Source organism: Callorhinchus milii, unplaced genomic scaffold, assembly GCF_018977255.1.
Source record: "Callorhinchus milii isolate IMCB2004 unplaced genomic scaffold, IMCB_Cmil_1.0 Scaffold25, whole genome shotgun sequence".
NCBI classification, from domain to species: domain Eukaryota; kingdom Metazoa; phylum Chordata; class Chondrichthyes; order Chimaeriformes; family Callorhinchidae; genus Callorhinchus; species Callorhinchus milii.
Window position 1 is genome coordinate 318,006 of NW_024704766.1, and position 19,261 is coordinate 337,266.

The window sequence follows — 19,261 nt, forward strand, 5'->3', positions numbered from 1 at the left end:
CAGTTACTGCTGAGTGAGGCATTTATCAAAAACAGCAGAAACAGCTCTTTCCTATTTTGCCTGTGAAAAACGAGCCTCCTGTGGTCAGCGCACCTCTGTGTTGCTGGTGATTTACTGGGAACCTCACTGCACAGAGTTCTGTTACATCCAGACTGGAGGGAAGGAGGAGGCAGCCCAGCAACTGGCAGCTGTGATAGGAACCAGATGTTGGGAGCTGGGAACGCTGGCTACAGAGACTGAGTCTGGAAGAGAACTGTTTTCTCTCACACACTCACAACAAGAACAAGCAATGGCCTGGCTACCGCCTCTCGCTCTCTTCTTCCCGCTTTCTCTCTCATTCGTTTTCTTTCTTTTGGTCTCTTTTTCTCTCTCTCTTGTTCTCTTCTGTCTCTCTAGCTCACGTTCTCACTTTCTCCCTCATTCTCACTTGCGCTCTCTCATTCTTTCTCTTTTCCCATCTCCCTGTTGGTTTGTTTCTAAGTATCTGTCTCCTGTCGACACTCTCTCATTCTCTATCATTCTTTTTCATATTCTCTTGTCACTCTTTCTCTATCTCTAGCTCAAACTCTGTCTCTCTCTAAATATATCTCCCTCTCTGCCTCTCCTTATCTCTCCCTCATTCCATTTCCCTTCCTCTCTCGTTCACACTCCTCAGTTGAAGTTATTTCCAATTGAACCCCTACCCGAACTCCCTCCCCCTCAACCCCGAACCCCCGCAAGACCAAATGCTAGGAGAGACATCCTTCCCATTGATGTCAGATGCTTGCTGTTGGCTGTTGGCCAGTGACCTCCCCACATCACCCTGTATTTATTCTGAATGAAGGGAAAAATGATAACACTCTCGTCCTTAACCACTTCAGTGCCGGCCTTTCTGCCAGAATTTTCAATAACCATCACATGAAAGACATTAATATATGAAACCCTCTGCAGCGAACGCTCACTAAACCCCACCTCAGTGAGGAAGGAGGAAACTTGACTTCAGTTCTCCCAACATGGAAGGCACTGCATCAAATTCAAGCATTATTATTATTATTACTATAACTCCGACCTCTCAGGAATTGCAGGAATCATTGGGGTGATTCCAGGCCCAGAGATTGGAGCATTAGCCACCATCAGTCACTGCAGGTTTAAACTGTCCAAAATCCCTGGGAGGAAAGTGAACTGGCCAGTAGCACTGGAGGCCACTGAGCTCTGTGTTTGCTTTGGACGTGATCATGTGAACCATTTGCATGAGGTTCCGCTATTTCATTTGGAGACAATGGAAAGGCAAACCCGCCTCATCACCTAAACAATAGCGAAACAACAGCGGCCCAGCCTCCCCCTGCAGCCCCTCCACATCCTCTCCCTTGGAAAAATCTCCACTAATCTGCAGGAGGAATAGTGCCCGTGACGGAGGTTATCTGATGGGAAAAGACAGGAAGGTTACTGGGGATACTCAGGCTATACCAGAATCTCAACACACGTCCACTTCCTGTTCACAGCGCGCGAGTAAAATGTCAGCTACGCTTCCTGCGTATACACAGCACACAGGAAATAATGTCAGCATCACTTCCTGCCCATACACAGCACATGGGAAGTCATAACACTGGCACTTCCTGCACATACACAGGGCAGAGGAAGTGAAGTCAGCGGCACTTCCTACCAAAGCAATGACCTGAAGTGCTGATTGACGATTTTTTTTTCTTTTCCCCATTATAACACAGCACCTGAGTTTATGGACTGCAGTCTTCGTGTTATTAATAGGTTCAGACTGAACAAGAGTAGTGACTGTGTATTTGTAGGCAAATATGGCAGCCATTTGTACAAACCAAACTCCACAAATAGCCATTTTATTGTCGGTCAGGACACTGGGCGAAACTCTGCACTTTTTTCTCCCAAAGTAACTCTGCAGGATGTTTACCGTCCACCTGAACAGGGCACAGATGGGGAGCTTGGTTTAACCTTTCATCCGAAGGACTCTGACAATGTAACGTTACCCCAGCACTTGCTCTGGAGCGTGAGCCTAGACTGTGAGCTCAAGGTCCTGATAATTTAGCAGCTACATTGGGAGAGAGATGTGAACGAGAGACCAGGGAAGAGAGCAGGGACAACAGGGTGCCTGGGGGGAGGGGGTAGCTCAGTAGAAAGCTTTACCACGAGAGGAATTTTTGAAAACCATGGACAAAACCAATCTGAGAAACTGCCGACTGTGGAAAATCATTCTGGAAATAAAAACAAGGGGAAAATAAATAGAGTCTGACTTGGGTCAAAGATTTATTTGTTTTTGTATTTGTAGCAGTGAGTCAGTGCGAGGAATCTTCAGACCGGCCTCGCGGACACACCAGGACCTTAATTATTATCTTGCGGGATCTGAGGAGCCCACGAGGGAAGACACTTGGAGTTTACTGGGAGGAATTTTCCATGACGTTTTTTTTAAGGCTGAAAGTATTTGGGCACCGGGACAAACACATCGTCTGCCCCAGCCTCGCTGCTGAACTCGGCACAGAATCCACACATTCCCTCTTCAACCCCACACCCTCCCCGTCCAGCATTCTGTGTGGAAACTTAAGAGATTCACACTCGCCCTCCAACCACCCACCAGGATATCGTCAGAGGGAGCAAGTGCTGCGCACACTCACTAACACAGACACCCTCACATACACAAAGATACACCCGCAGATGCATGCTCACACACACACTCACTCACATACTCACTCACTCACTCACACACAATCTCTCAATCTCAGGCTCTCGTGTTCTGGGAAGTTGTCAGTTGAAGGGACCAGACTGACTTCTGAGAAGGTGAAAGTTTTGATTGATAAAAAAGAATAATTTCTGGTGGCTGCTCTGTGTTCCTGACACCAAAACCCACAGCTTTGCCCATTTAGCTTCAGCCTCTGAAGGTTGGGGAGAAACCACCACAGGTTGATGGTGGGAATGTCAGTGTCAGGGGTTTACAGTTGACCACAACACAGCACCTCGCTCGTTCCCAGCACACATTCCCAGTCGAGGATCAGTAAATCATACACGGGACACACGGTGCACATGGTACACACACGCTACACACGGTTTACACACACAATGAAATTCATCCAATCTCTGACCAACACAGGAAAGGAACTGACTTCAATGAAGCGTCTTCATAACCACAAACGGTTGGTAAAAGGGAAGAGTTCAAGTAAGTACAGAGTAAACGCAGAACCAAACTCTGTGATTGGTGAGGTTACAAGCTGGGGGAGAGAGTGAGAGACAGAGAGAGACACAGAGAGAGTGGGAGAGAGAGTGAGTGAATGAGTGGGAGGCAATTTTAGGACAGACACCATGAAGTCTTTGAGGAAAACTAACACAGGGGTGACAGGGAGCCAACAAGGATCTGCGGCTTTGGCAGTTAGAATCTGGGTGAAAGGCGATTTTTATGTTAATAATAAAAATCCTCGCATTTGAATACGGCATCTTATCACCTCGTGGAGACATCGCAAAGCCCTTCACTGTAAAGCATAGTGACTGTGTTGTTACAGGCCAAATAAGCTGAAAAAAAGTGTGGAACCAATTTCTCCTCACGGTTTGCTAGAGGGAATCTGGTTCACACAGTTTTGTGGGATGGAGTGAAGGAGCGAAGAAGGGAGGGATGGAGGGAGTGAGCGAGCACAAACTTTTCATCCTCTTTAGCGCACAGAGCAGAGCCCAGGGAGTTTTTTTTTACAATTCTCCGTTAATTTGCTTGCTCGCTCAGCCCTTTGCAGATGCAGAAAATGAAAATATTACTGAGAAAAATAAGAGATTTTGTGGCTTTTTTTCTTGTCTCAAGACAATATCTGCAGATCTTTCACCACATTCTGTGCCTTCGAGCTAGAACTCGGTGATGATCGAGCTTGCTACGCGCGAAAAAAAAACTCCCTAGATGTACATCTGTACCCTCAAAAGGTGACTCACTTTTGATTTTAGGCTGAATTTCCACAAAGTCTTTTACCCTCGGGTGGGGGGAGAGGGGGCTGGGTGGCTCTGCAGATGTCTCGCTTGACAAATAAACCGTTTCTCTCCCCCCACCACCCCATTGCTTCATTGGAATGCTTCAAAGTAAAGTGTAGTGACTGTGCATTTGTTGGCCTCCCACTTGTTGGGCTCAGGCTTGTGTCACAGGTTAAGGTAAAGGCCTGGGCATAGGCTTTCATTATATCTTTCCCAGTTTTAAGTTAGGTCTCACTCTCTCTTGGTCTCAGTCACCAAACTTTGCTTATGTACATACATCCACCGAAACATGGTACCTGCCCCCTTTTCTCGGGGCCCAACTTCTACCATTACTAAATAAGGCCACCCCACCCACACTGCGCCCTCATATATGTCAACCCGGGTGGGGGGGGGGGTGGTTGTGGGAACCAGAGCTGAGGAGCCAAAGCTCAGGCAATGACCAACTCCAGCCTGAAACACAACAAAAGGTTCTTCCCTGAAGGGAGAGAGAATCTGGTGAAGCTCTGTGTCTGTGGAGCATTCCTGGTGAGTGGAGTCAGTGACAGGGAGTGAGCAATGACTTGGAGCCTGTGAATGAGCTGTGAACAATCAGACATATTTGTGAATTGGAATTTCTTCTGTTGAAGCCTTCCTACAATTCCCATTCACAAATTTGTGTCATACCACAGGAAGCCGATGATATCATCACTTCCCCATCTCGCATCCCTTTATTGGTGACACTCCGAACTGCTTGTTCGTGCCATTGAAGGGGTTGGGTGGGGTGGGGGGGGGTGAAGAGAGAAGTGGGGTGGGAAGAGAAAGAGAGGACATCTCTAATTCAGGATTTCCAAATATCAGAATCCTGACTGAAGCAGGTGTGTGTTACCGGCGTTTATACAGTGTCTCAGAGTGCTTAACAGTCAGGGAGCTTGAAACTGTGTCAATCCAACAGAGCAAAACAAACAGGAGTATGCAAGAATCCAGGTTTAGGAATAAGCCTTTTTTTTTTGCTTTATTGAAACAATTCTGAATAAACTTTTATATAAAAAACACACTTTTTTTGTACAAAGTCATGGAGTTTCCTCTGACCGAGGTTTGGAGACACTGTCAGTTTGATCCTAGCCTCCCACGTTAGGCCGTAGAGAGCAGAGATTTGGGCCAGAGCTGTAGAGGTAGATAGCAACTTATTTTAATGGATGGACAATCCTTCAAAAACAAATTTGGCTTTTTCTTTTTGGTCAGCTGGGTGTCTGACACAGACAGAAACCAATCTCAGTGCCTGAGAGTCTCCAAACCAGATTGGGAGATCCACATGCTCACATGCCACCTACATACGGACATCTCCCATGTCTGGGATGGAGTACGCACATTCTCTCCCCCGCTCTCCTTTCACAATCTCCTTCCCTGGAGGGACGCACCCTGGTTGCCTGATTCCAGACGGAGAGTGTTAGGTACATGTCGGCGAGAGCCAAGGCTTTGGGGTTGGGGAAAGGAGAAAGGAGACTCCAATGGCAGTTTTAAGTCTTAAAAAAAGAATAAGTCAAATTTCACAGCTCATTTCTTTTTACAAAGCAGTTTTCACAATGTAACTACAGTAAGGAATAAGGCTACAGTATATAAAATATTTCCAGCAACCTTGATGTGCCAGCATCAGCAACTAACATTTATACCAATCTGTTTGAACGAGGCCGCTACATCTCTAAGCTACTTCAGATTACAAAATAAAAGCACCAGCTTTCCTCTCGCGGTTTTTGGTATTTATTTCCCCCCCGATCATTTTAAAAAATATAAATTATTTCCGTCAAAAAAAGGCGTAAAAAATGTCAATGAACAAAAATACAATAAAATCATCTTCGTTTTAGTTTCAGTAACTAATATTCTTAATTAGACTTTGAAAAAACAACCTGCAGCAATAAACATTTGTATGTTTTAGATATCAAAACCGTTGAGGCAGTTTTTGGAAAAAGGAACAGCATAATGGAATGTACGTATTGCTGGTCTCCACTGGTCGCATCCACAGGAGGTTTGAGGCCTCACACAGCGCTGTGTTGGATAATAATAATCCTCGCATTTGATACAGCGCCTTAGCACATCATTGAGACATCACAAAGAGCTTCACAGAATATACTGTAAAGTGAATTGACTGTATATTTTGTGGGCGAAAGGCGGCAGCCAATTGTGCACAACAGCATTCCCACAAGTCTCACTCACCAATGATACACACAATGTCTTGCTGCTGTGTTGACTTTGCAAAGTTTTGATGGACTCAAATTTGACTGTTGAGTTTGCCTACAAAAAAAGTCACTTCACTCGAGTAACTGGCTGGGAGCCTCAGGCGCACTGAGAGCTGATTATTGCCTCAGCGTACATGCGGGGTTATCCCATTGCCGATGTGACCAGTGTCCGATAGACGAGATGATGAGTTAGATCAGCAACAGAAGCTGTGTTACACAACCTGTTGGCTCAGCCAAACGTCTGCAGAGTAAAGATGGCCGACAGCGACCCCCACCACTTCTTATCCGGTGACCAAACCGGTGAAGCCTCTTTATTCAGTAGTGAGGCCAATTCAAGCCACCATTCAACCTCCCCCACTTCCCCTCAACAACCAACAATGCTTCATCCCAACAACAGGACAGTTCCTCTCTCCCTCCCTCGGCCTCAGCTCCCCCATAGGTTGGAGTGTGTACAGTATCCTGCCATGTCAGGATGTGGCCTAGTGGGCACAGACTGATTACACACCAGGCAGACGTCAATCCATTTATGACTGACAAGTGACAGAGTAAAGCTCTGCCGTTCATTCATTCCCCTGGTAACCTGAGGCTCACACGTCCAATGAACACAGGTCAATGGCCGAGATTTATTTCTCTTGAATCTCCACCCCTTCCCCAACCCACCAACCCTCACCCACCATGGCTTCATCATCTCTCCATCTGCTTCATCCACAAAGGAAACAAACACATTCCCCAAAAAATCAGATTGCAAACCGACGAGCCAAACAATCCTGAAACGCAATCGCCGGGGTCTGCAAATCAATCAATCAATGAATCACCAAAACCTTGCACTTATCTTAAACCCCAAACAGGTCAATGCCATTCCCACTCTCCAACTCCATCTCTGGAATCCTGACATTCTGACAGAACAGTTGCTTTGAGGCCATCAGTGAACACACGTCATCAAATCACAGCTGGTAAGATTGAGGCATTAATACTGAGAGAGAGAGGCAGAGAGAGAGAAAGAGACCACCAGTAGCATGAGCTTACAGAGCAATATTGGCAAAACAAGTAAACAACAGCACATCTCAGTCAGTCCATCCAGCTGGGACAGAGCAGGCAGCTATGGCCAGGGACCTCGCCACTTTGAGGGGCAGGGGGAGAGGTTGGGGACAATGGGTGTCCATGTGGGCAGTGCCACCTCTTCCTGTCTCATTGCAAACATTCATCAAATTCATCCATCACAGCAGGTCTTCAAGGTCAATCGGTGGGCAGGTCAGTCACTGGGTGAACCATGCAGGCAATGGTTTGCGGGGAGGAGGAAAAAAAAAATATCATTAAAGACAATAAAGAGAGATAGAGGGACGTGGGGAAGGGGAGAGAGAGAGAGGGAGAGATAGAGATCTGTATGGAACCTGATTGGGTTTTGCCTTGTTGGAGAGCAGTTAGTTTTGCTCTCACGAGGTCTTCGCTACAAACAGAAAAGGAGCTCAAGCAAACAGTGGTCATCTGTCAGTCTGTCTGTCTGTCCTCCCGCCCACCCAGGGCTGCTCCCAGGGAGCCTGGCGAGCGGGGCGATGGCTCCAGTCACTGCTACTCATCGCTGTCAGGTTTCACGTCCAACATGGCGTGGAGCTCCTCGGGCACGTACCCCAGCAGGCTCTGCAGGTCACACACAAAGCGATACACATAGCGCTTTCCCGCCGTCTTGTGGATGATGTTCTTGTCATAATAATATCGCAGGCCCCGGCTCAGCTTCTCGTAGTTCATCTTGGGCTTATTCTTCCTCTTGCCCCATCGCCTGGCCACCTGAAAACCCACAGTGCGATTATTGCCAAGGCTCGCGCTCTCCGGCAGTCACCCCCTCCCCACCCACCCTTTATAATAATCCCTCCACGCACTCGCCCCACCTTACATGTGCGCCCCCACTCCCTTCACTCAGTGGACACTGTCCCCACCCACGCAGTCGGGCTTTCCACCTAGCTGCCCCCGCTCTCTGGAACTCCATCCCGGAATCCCTCCAACTCACTCCCTCCCTCAATCCCTTTCAAGGTCCGTCTCGAGATCTTCCTTTTTGACTGCACTTTCAGTCATCTCTCCCCTCCCCCTCGACTCCACCCCCCTCCCCCCAACCTCACCCCACCACGTGTGTAATGTATTTCAACATAGAAACAGAGCCTTTCACGTTGGGAGAGCGTCTTAAAGGATTTCACAGGATTTACTATAAAGAGCAGTAATTGTGTCTCTCCTCCACTCCCCTCACTGTCATTACAGAACTATCCAACTCCCTCTCAAAACCAGCAGAGAAATAGGAAAACAGGAACGGGAGGCCATTCAGCCCAGCAAGCCTGTTCACCCAGTTTCTGGGCTGATGTTAGGATGTCGCGGGCGGGATCTCACCTCGTCAGGATCGGATAGCTTGAACTCCCAGCCGTCCCCGGTCCAGCTGATAAATGATTGACACGACTTGTCTGTCAGTAGCTCCAGCAGGAACTGCCACAGCTGTATAGGACCACTGCCTGCCAGGGAACCAGGAGAGGGTTAGCGAGTGGCACACACACTCATACACAAACAGGCACACAGACAGGCGGAGACACATACAGACAGGCAGAGACACACAGAGACACGCACACGCGTACAGAAACACAGGTGTTAACTGTTTCACTCTGCCCTCGAGAGTCTAGGAATAGAACAGTGCCACACGCTAAACATTACTAACAACAATGGACGTAGTGTGCTCACAGGCACGCTGAAGGAAAATATCCCCCCACCCCACCATCCCGCATGCCCCCCACATCAGGGACTCTGAGCTCACAGTCCAGGCTGACGCTCCAGGTAGCGCTGGGGGGGAAGAGAGAGAGAGAGCACTGCATTGTCGGAGGCGCTGTCCTCCAGAGGAGATGGTAAGTTAAACCTCACTCCCCATCTGTGCCCTGTTCTACAAGACATTCAAACAGGGAAGAGAGTTTATCTTTCTTTCTCGTTCACGGTGTCCCGGCCAACAATCCCCCAAATACAATCCCTCGTTCACTTCATGATGGTTTGCTGAACGTCGCTAGGTGCCAATTGGCTGTCGTGGTCACTCGCAAAACACACAGTCACTACATTTGCCAGCAATTCCCTGTGAAGCGCTGCGAGATGTTTTGAGGTTAAAGACCCCGCATCAAATGCAAGGATTATTATTGCAACAAGACTTAAGACTTAAGTGTTAAAGGTCACAAAGCATGAGTAAAGTCAGATATTTTTTTGTGGGGGGGGGGACGGCGGAGAGAGTGGGATGGGGGTGCACCTGCTCAATACAAAGCACGAGTGCGTGGGCATTGCTTTCTGCAGCTCTCACTGGGGTTGCGCGGAGCCCGTTGGCCTAGTTTTACATATGTTCAGTCTGAGAACAGTCTGTATGCCAACCGCAAACTACCGTGTTTCGGGGGGGGGGGGGGGGGAGGGGGAGGGGAGACAGAGTGAGAGCAAGAGAGAGAGAGGAGACTGGGTGGTCTTTGATTTAGTAAACCAAAAGTTTTAACTTCAAAACACATTCACATAAAAGACCCCGAGGAGGTAAAGTGGCCCCAAAAATAACATGTTTAAAACCGTCAACACATCCACAGCGAGAGGCGTAGAGTGAGAGAGAGAAAGGGGTGGGGAGGGGAAGTGGAGAGACAGCTCAGAATGAACAACTTTACTCAGAGACAACAAAGTTGGGGGAATGGACGAGCCAAGCGCCTGGCCCCCACCTTCCCAGGAGCCCCAAGGTTCAGATATGATTCAAGATCAGAGGTTCAACAATGGACCTAACTTGAGTTAGTCTATGGGGGGTGGGGAAGAGAAGGGGAGAAAGAAATCACCATGAATTTCACCCTTAGATTTAGAGGAATGTTAGCCAGGGAGGGGCAGAGGTACCAAACTATGGTGTTTGCTTCACCTCCACATATCAGAGGGAGAGAGCGAGCGAGAACGAGCATAGACTGCGAGATGGTATCAGGGTGTGCGTCTCCACAAACTGACCCAGTTCTGTTGATGGGAGAGGTTCTCATGTCAACCAACGGAGACTAAAAATAAAGGGTTCCATTTAGGAGCGAGTGTTGTGTTGTGTACAAGGGTCTGTGTATCCACAACATAGACCTGGACACAGAGAGGTGAGCAGGTGGGCACCTCACTCACTGAGCCCTGGAACAGTCCATAGGAACAGCCTAACACACAGACCCGTCTCCTCTGCGCTTTAATCTTTCAGTTTCATCTTTGCGCTAAACCACCAACGATCAACAACAAGCAAACTGATCCGAGGTGCGTTAACCCTTTGGTGGTTGTTCACAGACATCTCCAGTTAACCCACAAGGTCAGATCAGTGTCTCAGTCAGCAGAGGCAGAGGGTGTCTGTCACTATCACATCACCAATATTTAAACAATGGCTTTAATAGAAAGGGACCAAGTACTGGATATAGAGTGCAACACAAACATCACCATATCATTACAGTTTGAGGTCACACAACAGGCACAGGAAAGCAGTTTTTTTTAATTGATATATAAAGTGTCTTGTCAAAACATTCAAAACGTTTCTCAAGACGCCACAGTCAACCATGTTTTATGGAAACATATATGGAATGTCTCAGAAACAGCCACGTGGTGAAGGATCAAGTCACCTGGGGGAATGGCAAGCCAGGGCATCGGGTGAAACTCCCTTAACTTTTCCCCAATAATGTCTGTCTGATTTCAGGACTTGCTCAATGTTCAGAATGTTGAGCTTACGCCACAAACGTGTGATTCAGGTCAAGGAGGCTGCCACTCGCTTGAGCTCCTGAGCACCATAGGAACAGGAGGAGACCATTCAGCCCCTCGAGCCTGTCCCACCATTCCTTTTAAATCTTAAGCTAATCTGTACCTCAACTACAATTATCAACAGGTCAACTCAAGCTGTCAATCCAACCCACATTCCTACCCATTCATCTCTACATTCAACATCCAGGGCCTCAACACATCGTTGAGACGTCTCAAAGCGCTTCACAGGATATACTGTAAAGTGCAGTGACTGTGTATTTTGTGTGCGAAACATAGCAGCCAATTAATGCACAGCAGTGTCCCACAAACAGCCATGGAGCGAGGGAGTAACCAATTTTATTTGGGGGATTGTCAGCCAGGACACCGGTAGCGAGAGAGAAAAACTCCCTTCTCTTTTCGAATCGTACCATGGGATCTTTAACGTCCACCTGCGCAGGCAGATGGGACTACGTTTTAACGTCTCTCTCTCTGTATGACAGCACTTCTGATGAGCCATATAGGGCTCTCCAGGTAAGAGAGCGTCTTGGAGTTGATATCTACCCACTTCCAGCCATTGCTGATAGACTCCAGCCCCGGGATCTTACCTGTATAACCGGCGAGGGCTGCAGCTGGGATGACAGGCTTGTCCTTGCTCAGGTCGGCTCGCTCTCGCACGTAATCCTTGAAGGTGCCTTTGAGCTTGTGGCCGGTCAGTCTGGAGTAGTCATCCGAATCCATCCGGTCGTAGGTGGTGGGGACGCACTGCAGGTTACTGAACGAGGACTGGCTGCCCCAGGACTGCGGCAGCCGCTCACAGCTCTCAAAGCTGTCCACGCTCTCAAAAGAGTCCTGTCCACCCAGTTTTCCTGAGCGCAGAGCAGAGGATCATTGGAGAGTCCGCACCTACAAAGCCCCCCGCCCCCATCCCCCCCATCCAGCTATCCCCCCCACACCACTATGCGCTCCACTCGCCTGTCTCTTTGCCCCCTCCCCCCCAACACACCCAGCTCTCCCCAGGTTGCTACTTTTGCTTAAGGAAACCGTCACTACACCTGATAGTAACTACACAAGCACAGGGCTGGTCAGGGTTTCTGAGCTCAGGTTAAGCGAGTCTCTCGCTAAAACCTGGGGACATTCCAGATCTCGATATAAATCAGCCGCACCATTTGCAACCGGGGGATTCCTGCTCGTGCTGGAGTTAAACTTTCGAATCGTGCGAGGGAGGGAGTGACCCCATACACACAGTGAGCACTCACCGCAACAGTCAGCTAGCTCAATAGCCCCCCCACCACTTTAATTGCAATGGGTAGAGTGGGGTATTGAGGAGGACAAGTTTGCAGAACTATAGGGAGAGACTGGGGGAGTGGGATTGATTTGGAAGCTCTTTTCAAAGAGCCGGCACAGACATGATGGGCCGAATGGCCTCCTTCTGTGCTGTATAATTCTATGATTCTATAAATACACCAGCTCTGACCCTGAGACACACTCCTCAACCCTGGGTATGACTCCAACCCTAACCCAGGCACGCACCCACCCACCAATACACACACACACTGCGGAGTCACAGTGTATCCCCCAATTCCCCACCTACTCAGTTCCTAACCTCCACCCCCCCCCCCTTCTTCCCAGGAGTCACAGTGTAACATCCCCCCCACCCCCGGAATAATAGGGAACCTACCTCGGCTGATGCGCCCCACACACATGTTGTCCGGGGACACCACTTCCTGCTTGTAATAGTCCAGCTGTAACGTGTCTAGTGAGGCATCACGTGTGATCATCCCTGTGTAATCTGGCTCGTACTTGACGTTGAGCAGCTCTTCGGAGCTGATGGGGTGCAGCGTGTGGTAACTCTCTGTGATCAATCCTGACTCCGAGTACTCCGAGGGTGGGACGCACTGAGCGTGCTCTACTCCATAACCTGTGGAGAGACAGCAACTGGGAATCATTCCCAATCAAGCATCCCAAACACCAGCGATCGGATAAGGCACTGTATAAAATGCAGGGATTATTATTGCTATTGTTACCTAAGGAATACATGGTGAAGAAGCTGCTGTCAGAGTAATCGGTGACCAGGCCATTCACAACCACCGGCTTCACGTCCTCCATACATTCTGCGGGTTTGAGAGACACCGAGTTAGTAACAAGCCCTCGGTTCAGCGCGGACACACACGGCAGCCAAACACAGCCAGCACTGCCCACCCCCACAGCCCAGCACAGTCACACCAGCACAACAGGGAGCTGTGAGCAAAGTGGACGCTTATAGCCCTAGCTGTCCCAGGCAAGAAGGAAGTATTCATCCAGTCCATCGTGTCTATGTCGCTCCCTCAAGAGCAATCCTTCAGTCCTATTTCCCTGCCTTTCTGTCCCCTCCACACACCCCTGCAGTTTACTCCTTTTTAGGGTATTTGTCTAGTTTCCTCTTAAAGCCAATACAGATTCTGCCTCAACAACTGATCTGGCTGTCAGTGAGGTGTGGGGTCCCTGGGTGTCAGTGAGGCGGGGGGGAGGGGCTGTGTGTCAGTGAAGCGGTGGGGGGGGGGGGTGGGGGGGGGCGGTGTCTGGGTGTCAGTGAGGTGGGGGAGTGCCTGGGTGTCAGTGAGGTGGGGGGGTTTCCCTGGGTATCAGTGAGGTGGGGGTGGTTCCCTGGGTGTCAGTGAGGGAGGGTGTTCCCTGGGTGTCAGTGTGGGGGGTGTGGGGGGACCCTGGGTGTCAGTGTGGGGGGGGCGGGGGTCCCTGGGTGTCAGTGTGGTGGAGTGGTCCCTGCCTACCTACCTTTCTGAAGCTGCTCGAGATGTTCCCACAGGATGTCGCCCACGAAGTCGGGAGCGAGCTCCAGGAAGCAGTCCCTGCCCAAGGCACACAGCGTGGCTCCACTCATCTGGAACTGGTGAAAATCCACGTTCTTCAGGCTGAATTCATTCACTGCCCACAGGAGCCAGTCCGTCACGTTCATCTCCGTCCACTGCTGGGGATCTGGGGGGAGGGGGAGAGCACATAGGGCTATAGTACATAGGTATTTCGGACCATAACGTGCAGGCGACTGGCAGGAAGATGGAAGGCAAATTAGATGGACCTTGGTCTTTTTTCATCGAGCATTTATGTTCTTATTGGGGGGGAAGGGGGTCACAATAAGGAGATCCAGACATTACTGGGGGGGTTACAGATAGCAGCAAAGTGGCTCGTCAGCGCAGCAGGAACAGCGAGCCTCTGTGGCCAGGTTGAATGTGGATGGCTGTACCTTTGGGGATTCCCAGTCGCTGCTGCTCTCTGGTGAAGTCGCTGAAGGTGGCCTTGAGGGCCTGGGACATCATCTTATTGCTGCTGGGAGTCAGTAACGGGATATCTCCGCACTCCGCATCTGCCAGAGAGAGCAAGGGGAAACCCAGTTTACTAACCAGCCTGCACCTCTCACACTCCCCCACACACCCCTAGCCCCCACCTCCCCATTAATACACAAAGCCCGTAAGGGAAAAATGTACAATGACGCAACAGGGGAAGTGGGAGACATGATAAGAGAGAGACAGAGAGAGTGGTCCTCAGTGATCAGTGGCCCCATCACTCGGGGGTGATGGGTATGGAATACTATAGCCCCAGCATGAGGCCGACCCCTGCCTGCTAATGATCGGACAGACCGGGGGGTGGGGGGCATGGCCAGGACACAGAGAGAGAGAGAGAGAGAGATAGAAACTCGCTTCTCCTTTTCAATAGCGCGCGGGATATTGCTCAACATTCCTTCCATTGCCTCCGTCCCCTCACTCTGTCTCCCCCCCGACTGACTGACGGATGGACTCTCCACGAGTCTGGAATTCAGATTTTTTTAAAAAAAATGAAAATGTCGAGCTTTTACTGAACAGCAAAAATAACGAACTGTTTGATTTTACTCCACCCCAAACCCCAGGGGCTGGAGTTACAGTCACACACACGCAAAGAATCACCCCCAAATAAAAATCCTCATTCATTTCGTGGCTCTTTGTGCGACATCGCTGTGCGCAAACTGGCTGCCGTGTTTGTCCACAAAATACACAGTCACTACACTCGACAGCAGCTGTAAAGTGTGCGAGACACTTTGACGCTGTAACAGAAGTGAGGATTCCTCTGCCCAGAGCTTTCCGAGCCAGAGTCTTATCTGGGGGGGGGGGGGGAATTTAAAGGCCCCACCCAGCTCTCACCCTCTCAGCAATGGAGGGGATGGATTTTGATGCTGTAACTCATTTTAGACTAAAATATTTTATAAGTGGGATGTGAAACAAATAATTTGGTCATATTACTCCCCGCCAACCCCCCCCACCCCACCAACCATCACCCAGCACACACACCCACACCACACCCCATGCAGACACACACACTGGGTTAAAGGATTATTGTGCATCCCAGGCAAGCTATGTCCTAAGCGAGCATTGTCTCTTCCCAAAATGCTACCAAACCTCCTGCTAAACACAGCACAGTGTCTCCAATGTAGAGCTGGGAAGGGGGTGAGAGAGACAGTGTGCAAACCAGGCGGACTGGCAGCTTCCAAGTGACCCTAGCTGTCAGGCTGGGGTCAGCCTCCGACACAGAGCAGGCTCTGTCCCCCCCTCCACCTCTCACATCCCCACAACCCCCCTCCCTTCCCCAAGACAGCACAGGCAGCAGTGGTTGCTGGTGTCCTCAATTAATTGGGATCAAAGGGCCACTTGTACATCAATGCCCAGAGTCGTGGCTGATGTGCGGAGGCGCAGGGCACTGAGTGAGGCTATTGTCCTCTCTCAGTCACTCAATCGCTTCATAGTATTGCATGTGTCACAGCAGCTGCCCCACCCGCACCGCCCCACCACCCAGACAGAACTATAATTAGCTCCCCATCTCTGTACAGCTCTACTCAGTCACCTCCCTCCCATTCCATATCCCTTCCCAGCCTCAGTCGCCACCTTCAGCAGCAGGAAGGATATCGGAGGGTAAGTCACTCATCCCTCAGATAAAATGAGTCACTCGCTCCATGGCTGTTTGTGGGGTGTTGCTGTGTACAAACCGGCCGCCTTATTTCACCTACAAAACACGGTCACTGCACTTCACAGCGTGTCCTGTCAAGCACTTTGAGACGTCACGACGACCTGATTAAGGCAAATGTAAGGATGATTGATGATCATTGCTGAGAAGCAGATTAATACTGACTGCTGTGCACACCATGAAGGGGTCCTGGCTCCCTGAGGCACAGCAACGAGGCTGATCCCGGAGTCAGAGTGGTGAACTAGGAGCAACACCGAGTCAGAAAGAACCTTCTAGAGATACACAAGTTGATGAATTAAGCCCAGGACAATGCTCTCTGATAGGCCAGGACAAGGACAGGAAGACACAGAGCTAAGGTGTGAGGCCAGACACCAGGAGGTGTTTCTCCATTTACTGAGGGGCAATTAACAGCTGGAACATGGTCAACAAGGGATGTGTCAAATACAAGATTATGACCATTAACTAACTAACTAATTAACTAACTTGTGAAAGATAACAGAGAGGAGACAGTAACCACAGAAGCAGATCGAGGTGAGGAGGTTGTGTTACTGTTTGGAGTCCTTACCCCCACCGCGCCCCCCCTCTCTCTCTCCCCAGCGGGCAGGGGCAATGGCAGCACCTTACACCCACACGCCCCAACCGCAAAGGCAAGAGTTGTTTTCTGGCTTGCAAGGGTCTTGGTGCCTCCCATACCTCAACAGAGGAGTTTCAAACGATTGCAAACGAGAGAGAGTGAGAGGTGAGTGCAACTGATCCACTGCCTATGTCATTGCCACCGAACAGACCAAACCAACACAACACCACCTTGTATTGTAAAACAAATACCGCTCACACGGAGAGGGGCTTCAGACAAACCAGAAAACCTTCCAGAAAACCTTTGGGAAAATCTTTTGAAGCTCGACTCGGAGTGAGCGAGAGAGAGAACAACGCACTTGTATAGTGCCCCTCACACAGGGTAGCGTCCTCGAGCGCTTAATACAGAGAGAGTGAGAAAGAGAGAGAGAGTAAGAGAGGATAAGGAGAGATGAGATCTGCAGTTGAAAAGCGAGACAGACAGCAAATCCCAACACCCAAACCCCCTCCCCAACACCGTCTCCCCATCGGTTTATTTGAAGGGATTAGCTTCAGTTTTAATGAACTTGTGAACTTGTGGATGAGGATTTACTCACACCCACTCTCAGGAAACTGTTTACTTTAAACCAATCCCTTTAAACTCTTTTGTATATTCTGTGAACAGGTTGCGTCATGTAACTTGTGGAGCGCTTTCATCCCTGGACTACCACCATCTTCCAGGGTTGAGCAGAGGTGCAGAAAGACTAGGGACACAGAGTAAAAAGCCTCTTCCCCTCCCCCCACCCCCCAACAAATCCAGCAGCATCCCATCCCCAGACAGGAGATGGTGTTGGGGGTGGGGGTGGGACTATAAAGTGCAATTGGCTTCCGAATACAACAACAACAACAAGATTTCATTTATAGAGCGCCTTTCACGTTGGTCCCAAGGCGCTGGACAGTTGGGTCAGGACCCAAGCAGGGGGGAAAATGGTCGAGGGGAGGGAACGGAGGGAGCAAAGAAGGGGTAGAGAGTCGAGAGGGGAGCTGAAAGGAATACACTACATTCCTAGAGAAAAACAATAAAAATGTAATATAATAATCCTTGTAAATTGATCCAGTGCCCATTACCAGCCAGAGAAAAAATCTCCAATGGCCTGACAGGGGATTGCTGGATAGGAATTGCTTAGACGCAAAATAGACCAAAATCCATCTAGTTCACCTTCTACCATCCTGGTCATCGTTTGCTACAGTAATGGAGATGTTGATAGCAACTAACTGTGTCTGGTTTAGTCTACAGCAGGTGGGAAGCTTTGGGAACCTTAGATCCCAAGTTTCCTGGTTCTTCCCAAGCCATACTACACTGCACTTACTACATTGTTTATAGGGAGCAGAGACGGAGGGAGTGGTTGAACGAAATTGAGATGGCTTTTGGGAAGAGGAGGGATTGAGAGGACGGGGCAAGAAGATTGCTGAGATGGGCAGGCGGGGCTGATCGGATCCTAAACTGTTCCTCCATCTACAAGAGACGTTCAAGTCAATGTCCTGTAGAAATCTGATCTCAAACCAATAACAAGCTGTTACTTAATTGTGCCCAGGGTCCAACCCTCCAGCAGGCTTCCAGGTAACCCAGCTCCAGCAGTTAGCTTAGACTATAAGAGTTCCAAAGCCTGATGTGGTGGCTTCAACCTACAACCTTCTGACACAGAGAAAATAATGTGACCGACTGAGCCAGGCTGACACACTGTAATGCAATCCTTAGCCTTGACACAGTGCCTGTCATGTCAAGATGATATCCTAAAGTACTTCCCAGGTTTTACACTGCATTGTAAAGGAGGAATGACACTTTCTCTAAACTAAACTTGTCCTTCACATCCCTGAACCTGCAGCCCCTCAGCAGACTGCCTCAGTGTCTCTCAGGGTCTTGTTCACTTTCTCAGTTAGAGCCTTACAAACCTCAACCTCGCAGCTTTGTCTTCTCCCCCTTGGAGAAGTCATTTTTCGAGGCTGACGAGCCCCAACTTATCCAATCGTTCCTCATTGCTGATCCTTCTGACACAGTGAACACTAACTAGCTGCAGGCTTCTGTGCTGTTGACTAGGGCCAGGACAACCAAGTGCTCATTTGTCTAGAGATAAGAGAGGATCCAGGGACACAGGAAGCAACCAAAACGTGTCATGTCATACACACAGCATCTGAAAGGTGTTGATGGGATAGCACTGGCCAGTGCTCATAAACATTTAACCAAAATACAAACCTTCCTCTTTCAGACACCGACCAGGCTGGGTCGCCATCGGCAATTTCAGCCCTTAATCCCACGGAAGAAACGTTCTTCACTGACAGATTCACAGCCCTAATCTCAGCGACCGATCCACAGTTGGCCCTCACCAACACTATGAGTGAAGCAAGGTCCAACTGTCCCTCTGGGGAGAGAATGCGCTCTCCATTCCAGACATTTGCACAGCGCCTTTCACATCGGGAGGATGTGAATAGTGCTGTCTGGACACCTGTGGTGGGGGAGGGAGCTGAGGTGGGGGGAAAAAGATGACCAAAAGCATGGTCAAAGACGCAGCTCTTGAGACCGACCTTGAACGAGGCGAGGGAGAGAGAAACAGAAAGTTGTGTACATGTTGATCTACAAACTTCCAACAGTGGCCTGGTTTGGAAACTACGAAGCGCGCTGATGGGCGCTTTCCGCGTGTGTCCGGCTCCAGCCTAAACCAGAACAATAAGCCTGATTCAGAGTGAATGAGGCGGTGTTCCTGGCCAGGCCTCTCACACCCTCAGGCCAGACTGACCCTCGGTCACTTCATACCAAAGTCACAGTAAGGAAA

The 19,261-nt window shown here is 49.6% G+C and overlaps 1 protein-coding gene across 2 annotated transcripts in view; it reads right to left on the minus strand.

Moving 5' to 3' along the window:
* Positions 1 to 4,921: 4,921 nt before the first annotated feature.
* The window catches only part of ets1 (v-ets avian erythroblastosis virus E26 oncogene homolog 1), a 28,453-nt gene continuing 14,113 nt past the window's right edge, over positions 4,922 to 19,261 (minus strand). For both annotated transcript variants that reach the window (XM_007895997.2, XM_007895998.2), the window contains 7 exons: positions 14,131 to 14,250; positions 13,665 to 13,865; positions 12,917 to 13,003; positions 12,571 to 12,810; positions 11,498 to 11,758; positions 8,538 to 8,656; positions 4,922 to 7,946 (listed from right to left, as the gene is read on the minus strand). In XM_007895997.2, the coding sequence (XP_007894188.1) occupies positions 7,731 to 7,946; positions 8,538 to 8,656; positions 11,498 to 11,758; positions 12,571 to 12,810; positions 12,917 to 13,003; positions 13,665 to 13,865; positions 14,131 to 14,250 (1,244 nt within the window). In that variant the 3' untranslated portion in view covers positions 4,922 to 7,730. The remainder of the gene's footprint in view (positions 7,947 to 8,537; positions 8,657 to 11,497; positions 11,759 to 12,570; positions 12,811 to 12,916; positions 13,004 to 13,664; positions 13,866 to 14,130; positions 14,251 to 19,261) is intronic.